The 8,802-nt window shown below is 49.3% G+C and overlaps 1 protein-coding gene across 1 annotated transcript; it reads right to left on the bottom strand.

Annotated features, from left to right (window-relative positions):
- Nucleotides 1-2,207: 2,207 nt before the first annotated feature.
- Nucleotides 2,208-8,796, bottom strand: LOC113995975 (E3 ubiquitin-protein ligase BRE1B-like). The gene is made up of 4 exons (XM_039379121.1): nt 8,725-8,796; nt 6,269-6,386; nt 2,708-2,857; nt 2,208-2,229 (listed from the first exon to the last, which is right to left on the bottom strand). The coding sequence occupies exons 2-4, from the start codon at nt 6,359-6,361 to the stop codon at nt 2,224-2,226; spliced, it is 249 nt and encodes an 82-aa protein (XP_039235055.1). The 5' UTR covers nt 6,362-6,386; nt 8,725-8,796; the 3' UTR covers nt 2,208-2,223.
- Nucleotides 8,797-8,802: the final 6 nt, after the last annotated feature.

Raw genomic sequence — 8,802 nt, 5'->3', positions numbered from 1 at the left:
CCGCCGGGAGGGGGGTGGGATCACAACCAGGGCAATATGGCCGCTGGGAGGGGGGTGGAGTCACACACAGGGCAATATGGCCGCTGGGAGGGGGTGGGGTCACAGGGCAATCTTGCTGCCCAGACGGGGTTGGGGGCCCGGGGGAGGCCAAGATGGCCGCCGGGAGGGGGGCGGGGTCACACACGGGGCAATATGGTGGCTGGGAGGGGGGCGGGGTCACAGGGCAATATGGCTGCCAAGGGGTTGGGGGAGTGGCCAAGATGGCCGCTGAGAGGGGGTGGGGTCACACACAGGCCAATATGGCCGCCATGACCTCCGAGGGTTGTCATGGTAACCCACAGGGGCAATATGGCCGCCGAGGGGTCGGGGGCGTGGACAAGATGGCCGCCGGGAGGGGGCGGGGTCATACAGAGGGCAATATGGCTGCCATGACCTCAGAGGGTTGTCATGGTAACTCACAGGGGCAATATGGCCGCCTGGGAAACATGCCCCCCCCCTTTTGTGAGGCCACTCCCCCTTTATAAGACCACACCCCCTTTCTGCTAGGCCACACCCCCTTTCTACTAGGCCACACCCCCTTTCTGCTAGGCCACGCCCCCTTTCCGAAGCCACACTGCTTTCTATGAGGCCACACCCCTTCCTATGACACCCCCCCTCCCTCTCAGAAAGCCCCACCCCCTCCACCACACCCACTTTAGGCCACACCCACTCGAGGCCACACCCCCTTTTAAGCCACACCCCCTCTAGGCCTCCACATTGCCCTAAATCCCCTTTCCAACCCCTCCCCCCTCCCCAAAACCCTCCCAATCCCCCCCAAACCCCTCCAACCCTTCCCCCTCCGCCCTCATTAACTGCTAATTACCCCCCATGGCTAATTAATCAACCCCTAATTAACTTAATTAACGACCTGCTTGATGGTGGCCAGGCAGTGCTGGAGGTGCCTCATCTGCTCCTCACTGTGTCCCCTCCCCGTTTTCCCTCCTTAACCACTAATTAACCCCTAATCACCCTCTAATTACCCTGAATCACCCCTTAATTACCCCTAATTAGCCTAATTAACGACCTGTTTGATGGCGGCCCTGGAGGTGCTTGATCTGTGTCGCGCCTCCACCCCCCCCCCCATTTTCCCTCCTCAACCACTAATTACTCCTAATTACCCACTAATTAACAACTGAGACTAATTAACCCATAATTAACCTCTAATCACCCCTAATTACTCCTAATTAACTAATTAAAGACCAGTTTGATGGCTGTCTCAATCTGCTCCTCCCTGTGCCGGCGCCTCCACCCCCTCCCCATTTCCCCTCCTTAACCACTAATTACCCCTGATTACCCACTAATCAACAACTGAGACCAACTAATTAAACCATAATTAACCTGTAATCACCCCTAATCGCCCCTAATTAACCAATTAACGACCTGTCTGGTGGTAGCCCTGGATGCGCTTGTGCCGGCGCCTCCGTCCCCTCCATGTTTCCCCTCCTTAACCCCTAATTTCTCCTAATTACCCACTAATTAACAACTGAGACAAACTAATGAACCCATAATTAACCACTAATCACTCCTAATTACCCCTAATTAACTAATTAAAGACCTGTTGATTGATGGCCCTGGAGGTGTAGGCGCCTCCGCCCCCTCCCCATTTTCCCTCCTTAACCACTAATTAACCCCTAATTAACGACTAATTATCCCTAATTAACCCCCGAGTCCAACTAATTAACCCCTAATCACCCCTAATTAACTAATTAACGACTTGTTTGATCTGCTCCTTGCTGTGCCCGCACCTCTGTCCCCCCCCCATTTTCCCTCCCTAACCCCTAATTACCCCCTAATCACCCCTAATTACCCCGAATCACCCCTAATTACTCCTAATTACCCTAATTAACGACCTGTTTGGTGGCGGCCAGGCAGCGCTGGAGGTGCTCGATCTGCTCCGGTGCCTCCACCCCCTCCCCATTTCCCCTCCTTAACCCCTAATTACCCCTAATTACCCACTAACTAACAACCCAGACTTCCTAACCAGCCCCTAATTAGCCTAATTAACTAATTAAGACCTGTTTGGTGGCGGCCAGGTGGCGCTGGAGGTGCTCGATCTGCTCCTCGCTGTGCCAGCGCCTCCACCCCCTCCCCATTTCCCCTCCTTAGCCCCTAATTAACCCCTAATTACCCACTAACTAACAACCCAGACTCCCTAACCCCCCCCTAATTAGCCTAATTAACTAATTAGACCTGTTTGGTGGCGGCCAGGCGGCGCTGGAGGTGCTCGATCTGCTCCTCGCTGTGCCAGCGCCTCCACCCCCTCCCCATTTCCCCTCCTTAACCACTAATTAACCCCTAATTAACTACTAATTATCCCTAATTAACCCCCGAGTCCAACTAATTAACCCCTAATCACCCCTAATTAACTAATTAACGACTTGTTTGATCTGCTCCTTGCTGTGCCCGCACCTCTGTCCCCCCCCATTTTCCCTCCCTAACTCCTAATTAACCCCTAATTACCCCCCAATCACCCCTAATTACCCCGAATCACCCCTAATTACCCCTAATTACCCTAATTAACGACCTGTTTGATGGCAGCCAGGTGGCCTTGGAGGTGCTCCATCTGCTCCGGCGCCTCCACCCCCTCCCCATTTCCCCTCCTTAACCCCTAATTAACCCCCCTGGTTAACTACCCCCCCCCTAATTAGCCTAATTAAGTAATTAGGACCTGTTTGGTGGCGGCCAGGCGGCGCTGGAGGTGCTCGATCTGCTCCTCGCTGTGCCGCAGCCGCCGCAGCGCCTCCTCGTCCGCCAGCTTCTTGCTCTCCCGCCGCTCCCGCTCCTCCAGCTCCCGCCAGCGCCCCCGCAGCTCCTCCAGCTGGAGATTAATTAACGCTAATTAGTGGTAATTAGGGATAATTAGGGGGTAAGAGCGGTAATTTGTGGGTAATAAGTGGTTATTGTTGAATAAGGGGAGGCAGGAGGTTCTTGCTCTCCCGCTCCTCCAGCTCCCGCCAGCGCCCCCGCAGCTCCTCCAGCTGGGGGGTAATTAACGATAATTAGTGGTAATTAGGGATAATTAGGGGGTAAGAGTGGTAATTTGTGGGTAATAATTGGTTATTGTTGAATAAGGGGAGGCAGGAGGTTCTTGCTCTCCCGCTCCTCCAGCTCCCGCCAGCGACCCCACAGCTCCTCCAGCTGGGCAGTAATTAACGATAATTAGTGCTAATTATCATTAATTACTGTTAACGAGTGGTAATTAGTGGGTAATAATTGGTTGTTGTTGATTAAGGGGAGGCAGGAGGTTCTTGCTCTCCCGCTCCTCCAGCTCCCGCCAGCGCCCCCGCAGCTCCTCCAGCTGGGGGGTAATTAACGCTAATTAGTGATAATTATCATTAATTACTGTTAACGAGTGGTAATTTGTGGGTAATAATTGGTTACTGTTAATTAAGGGGAGGCAGGAGGTTCTTGCTCTCCCGCTGCTCCAGCTCCCGCCAGCGCCCCCGCAGCTCCTCCAACTAGGGGGTAATTAGCGCTAATTAGTGGTAATTAGGGGGTAAAAGTGGTAATTTGTGGGTAATAATTGGTTGTTGTTGAATAAGGGGAGGCAGGAGGTTCTTGCTCTCCCGCTGCTCCCGCTCCTCCAGCTTCCCTGAAACTGGAAGTAATCAGTGTTAATTAGCGTTAATTAGTGTTAATTAGTGGTAATTAGTGTCAATTAGGTGGTAATAGTGCTCTTCCTGCTCAGTAATTGGTTATTGTTAATTAAAGGGAGGCAGGAGGTTCTTGCTCTCCCGCTCCTCCAGCTCCCGCCAGCGCCCCCGCAGCTCCTCCAGCTGGGCAGTAATCAACACTAATTAGTGGTAATTATCATTAATTACTGTTAACGAGTGGTAATTTGTGGGTAATAATTGGTTATTGTTAATTAAGGGGAGGCAGGAGGTTCTTGCTCTCCCGCTCCTCCAGCTCCCGCCAGCGCCCCCGCAGCTCCTCCAGCTGGGGGGTAATTAATGATAATTAGTGGTAATTAGTCTTAATTGGTGATAATTAAGGGATAAGAGTGGTAATTTGTGGGTAATAATTGGTTATTGTTAATTAAGGGGAGGCAGGAGGTTCTTGCTCTCCCGCTCCTCCAGCTCCCGCCAGCGCCCCCGCAGCTCCTCCAGCTGGGGGGTAATTAACGATAATTAGTGGTAATTAGTGCTGATTAGGGACTAAGAGTGGTAATTTGTGGGTAATAATTGGTTGTTGTTAATTAAGGGGAGGCAGGAGGTTCTTGCTCTCCCGCTCCTCCAGCTCCCGCCAGCGCCCCCGCAGCTCCTCCAGCTGGGCAGTAATTAACGATAATTAGTGCTAATTAGTGCTGATTAGGGACTAAGAGTCATAATTAGTGGGTAATAATTGGTTATTGTTAATTAAGGGGAGGCAGGAGGTTCTTGCTCTCCCGCTGTTCCAGCTCCCGCCAGCGCCCCCGCAGCTCCTCCAGCTGGGCAGTAATTAACGATAATTAGTGGTAATTAGGGATAATTAGTGATAATTAGGGGGTAAGAGTGGTTGGTGTTAATTAAAGGGAGGCAGGAGGTTCTTGCTCTCGTGCCGCTCCCACTCCTCCAGCTCCCCCAAAACTCCTCCGTTGGGTCATTAATTAGTTTTAATTAGTGTTAATTGGTGTTAATTAGGGGGTAAGAGCGGTAATTAGTGGGTAATAATTGGTTACTGTTGATTAAGGGGAGGCAGGAGGTTCTTGCTCTCCCGCTGCTCCAGCTCCTCCAGCTGGGCGGTAATTAGCGCTAATTAGTGTTAATTAAGGTGTCATTAGCAATCCTCTCCTCAATATCTTCATTAGGGGAGGCACCAACACTCCTCCAGCTCCCCCCCATCTCCTACAGGGGGGTAACCAGTTAATTAGCTAGTGCAATTAGGAGATCATTAGTGCTCCTCCAGCGAGGCAATTAGTTAATTACTGTTAATTAGGAAGATAATTAGCGCTCCTCTATTCAGATACGCGTTTGTTCCTTCATTAGCGTTAATTAGGGACGACATCAGTGCTCGTCCAGCTCGGTGTTAATTAGTTAATTAGTGCTAATTATGGGGTCATTAGTGCTCCCTCAGCTGGGTAATTAATTAGTTAGTTAGTGTTAATTACGGGGTCATTAGTGTTCCTCCACGTGGGTAATTTGTTCCTTCATTAGCATTAATTATGAGGGACTATCAGCGCTTCTCCAACAACACTGCAGCTAATTAGTTAATGAGTATTAATTAGGGGGTTGATAGTGCTTCTTCAGCTGCCTAATTAGTTAATTAATAAGTGTTAAATAGAAGAATCATCAGTGCTGGGTGTTGGTCCCTTCATTAGTGTTAATTAGGAGGGTCACCAGCAGCTCCTCTAGTGGATAATTATTACTTAATCAGTCCTAATTAGGGGGTCATTAGTGCTCCTCCAGCTGGATAATTAGTGAATTAGTGTTAATTAGGGGGTATTAGTGCTCTGCCCCTCAGCTGGGCGGTTGTTGGTTCATTAGCATTAATTAGGGGGGAATTAGTGTTAATTAGAACCCTCGTTAGGGCTCCTCTATTCAGACACGTGTTGGTTCCTTCATTAGCGTTAATTAGGGGGGACATGAGCCCTCCTCCAGTTCCCACCAGCTGGGCAATTAGGTAATTAATTAGTGCTAATTAAGAGTCATTACGGCTCCTCCAGCTAGATAATTACAATAATTATTATAATAATTAAATAAATATATGAATAAAATAAAAATATACAAATTATATAAACATATAATAAATTTAATTAGTTATTAATAACCTACTTGTTAATCAATTGATAATGATAATTAGCATTATTATTAGTAACCATAATAGTTATATGAATATATTCTATAATAGAAATATAATAATAAACATACAATTATTATTTTTTCAATTATTATTATAATTACTATTAATTACCCTTAATTACCCCCCACCATCACCTCGACCCCACCAATTACCACAATTAACTAACGAAACCCCGCAGGACTGGGCAGGGAAGGACCAGGGAGGAGCTAAAAATCACCTCACTATTAATCAACAACCATTTAATTACTTAATTATCTAAACATCACTAATTAAATTATCAAACACCATTAATTAAACAACATTAAACACTACTAAAAATTACGAATTCATCATTATTATCATCACAAATAACAAATGAACTAGTGCAGGAAGGCGGGGCCCTTTGTATTTGAGTCCCGGCTCATTTGCATCTCATTTGCATCTCATTTGCATACGATTTGCATCTCATTACCTCGGCCTTGCTCTTCCTCTCGGCGGCCATGAGCTGCACCTTGTCCCGCTGCTCCTTGGGCGCCGACTTGTACATGTCCAGCAGCAGCTTCATCTCCTTCTGGCTCTCCTGCGCCTTCCTGGCACGCCCACCCCGCCCCTCATTACCATCTCATTTGCATGGGGAAGCCACGCCCCCCGGAACCGACTCGCCTCGAAATTGAGAGCTAAAACCCACCCAAACCCACCCAAACTGACCCAAAGGCACCCCCAGACCTTCGATATCTCATTCAGACACCCTAATTAGTCCTTAATTTGAACGACAACCACCTAATTAGCATCTCATTTGCATGGGGAAGCCACGCCCCCCGGAACCGACTCGCCTCGAAATTCAGACCTAAAACCCACCCAAACTGACCCAAAGCCACCCCCAGACCTTCGATATATCACTCAGGTCTCCTAATTAGTCCCTGATTAGAATAATAACCTGCTCATTACCATCTCATTTGCATAAGGAAGCCACGCCCCCTGTGCTGCTTTGCCCTTAAATTCTGACATAAAACCCACACCAAACCCACCCAAACTGACCCAAAGGCACCCCCAGACCTTCGATATCTCATTCAGACACCCTAATTAGTCCTTAATTTGAACAACAACCACCTAATTAGCATCTCATTTGCATGGGGAAGCCACGCCCCCCGGAACCGACTCGCCTCGAAATTCAGACCTAAAACCCACCCAAACCCACCCAAACTGACCCAAACCCACCCCCAGACCTTCAATATCTCACTCAGGCCTCCTAATTAGTCCCTGAATAGAATAATAACCCGCTCATTAGCATCTCATTTGCATGGGGAAGCCACGCCCCCCGGAACCGACTCGCCTCGAAATTCAGACCTAAAACCCACCCAAACTGACCCAAAGCCACCCCCAGACCTTCGATATATCACTCAAACCCCTTAATTAGTACTTATTTTGCATAATAACCGGCTAATTAGCATCTCATTTGCATGGGGAAGCCACGCCCCCCTGAACCGACTCGCCTCGAAATTCAGACCTAAAACCCACCCAAACCCACCCAAACTGACCCAAACCCACCCCCAGACCTTTGATATCTCACTCAGACCCCTAATTAGTGTTTAATTTGCATAATAACAAGCTAATTAGAATCTCATTTGCATGGGGAAGCCACGCCCCTCGGAACCGACTCGCCTCGAAATTCAGACCTAAAACCCACCCAAACCCACCCAAACTGACCCAAATCCGCCCCCAGACCTTCGATATCTCACTCAGGCCTCCTAATTAGTCCCTGATTAGAATAATAACCTGCTCATTACCATCTCATTTGCATGGGGAAGCCACGCCCCCCGGCACCGACTCGCCTCGAAATTCAGACCTAAAACACACTTGAGATGCCCCAAAACTGACCCAAATCCACCCCCAGACCTTCGATATCTCACTCAGACACCCTAATTAGTCCTTAATTTGAACAACAACCACCTAATTACCATCTCATTTGCATGGGGAAGCCACGCCCCCCGGCACCGACTCGCCTCGAAATTCAGACCTAAAACCCACCCAAACCCACCCAAACTGACCCAAAGGCACCCCCAGACCTTCGATATCTCACTCAGACCCTTTAATTAGTACTTATTTTGCATAATAACCGGCTAATTAGCATCTCATTTGCATGACGAAACCACGTCCCCCGGAACCGATTCACCTCAAAATTGAGACCTAAAACCCACCCAAGACCCCCCAAAACGTCCCCAAATCCACCCCCAGACCTTTAATCCCTCCCTCAGACCCCCTAATTAGTCCTTAATTTGAACAACAACCACCTAATTAGCATCTCATTTGCAAAAAGAAACCACACCCCCGGCACCGATTCGTCTCAAAATTGAGACCTAAAACCCACCCAAGACCCCCCAAAACGTCCCCAAATCCGCCCCCACACCTTTAATCCCTCCCTCAGACCCCCTAATTAGTCCTTAATTTGAATGACAATCACCTAATTAGCATCTCATTTGCATAAAGAAACCACGCCCCCGGCACTGATTCTCCTCAAAACGGAGACCTAAAACCCACCCGAGCCCCCCCAAAACGTCCCCAAATCCGCCCCCACACCTTTGACAACCCCCTCAGACCCCCTCATTTGCATAACACCCCCTCATTAACATCTCATTTGCATAAAGAAACCACACCCCCTGCACCAATTCACCTCAAAACTGAGACCGAAAACCCACCCGAGACCCCCCAAAACTGACCCAACCCGACCCCCCCACCTTTAACCCCTCCCCCCGACCCCCTCATTTGCATAACACCCCCCTCATTAACATCTCATTTACATAAACCCCCCTCAACACCCCCCAAACCCCCCTTTCCTCCCCCAAAAAAACCCCCCCCGCCCTCCCTACTAACCCCTCCCCCCCCGACCCTCATTTGCATCCCATTTGCATGCGGGCCCCGCCCACTCACTTGAGCTCCGCCCTCAGCTGCTTCAGCACCTCCGAGTCCTTCTTTTTGGGCTCCTCGGGGGGGCCCTTGGGCCGCTCC

The sequence above is a fragment of the Pipra filicauda genome, unplaced genomic scaffold (assembly GCF_003945595.2).
Source record: "Pipra filicauda isolate LSUMZ 115617 unplaced genomic scaffold, ASM394559v2 scaffold1570_size9333_pilon, whole genome shotgun sequence".
NCBI classification, from domain to species: Eukaryota; Metazoa; Chordata; class Aves; order Passeriformes; family Pipridae; genus Pipra; species Pipra filicauda.
This window is presented reverse-complemented; position numbering and strand designations above follow the sequence as displayed.

Coding starts and splice junctions, on each gene's coding strand:
- LOC113995975 (XM_039379121.1), bottom strand. CDS start 6,361: ATGAAGCTGCTGCTGGACATGTACAAGTCGGCGCCCAAGGAGCAGCGG. Junction 2,858..6,268: donor AGAGGAAGAGCAAGGCCGAG/GTAATGAGATGC, acceptor ATTAATCTCCAG/CTGGAGGAGCTGCGGGGGCG.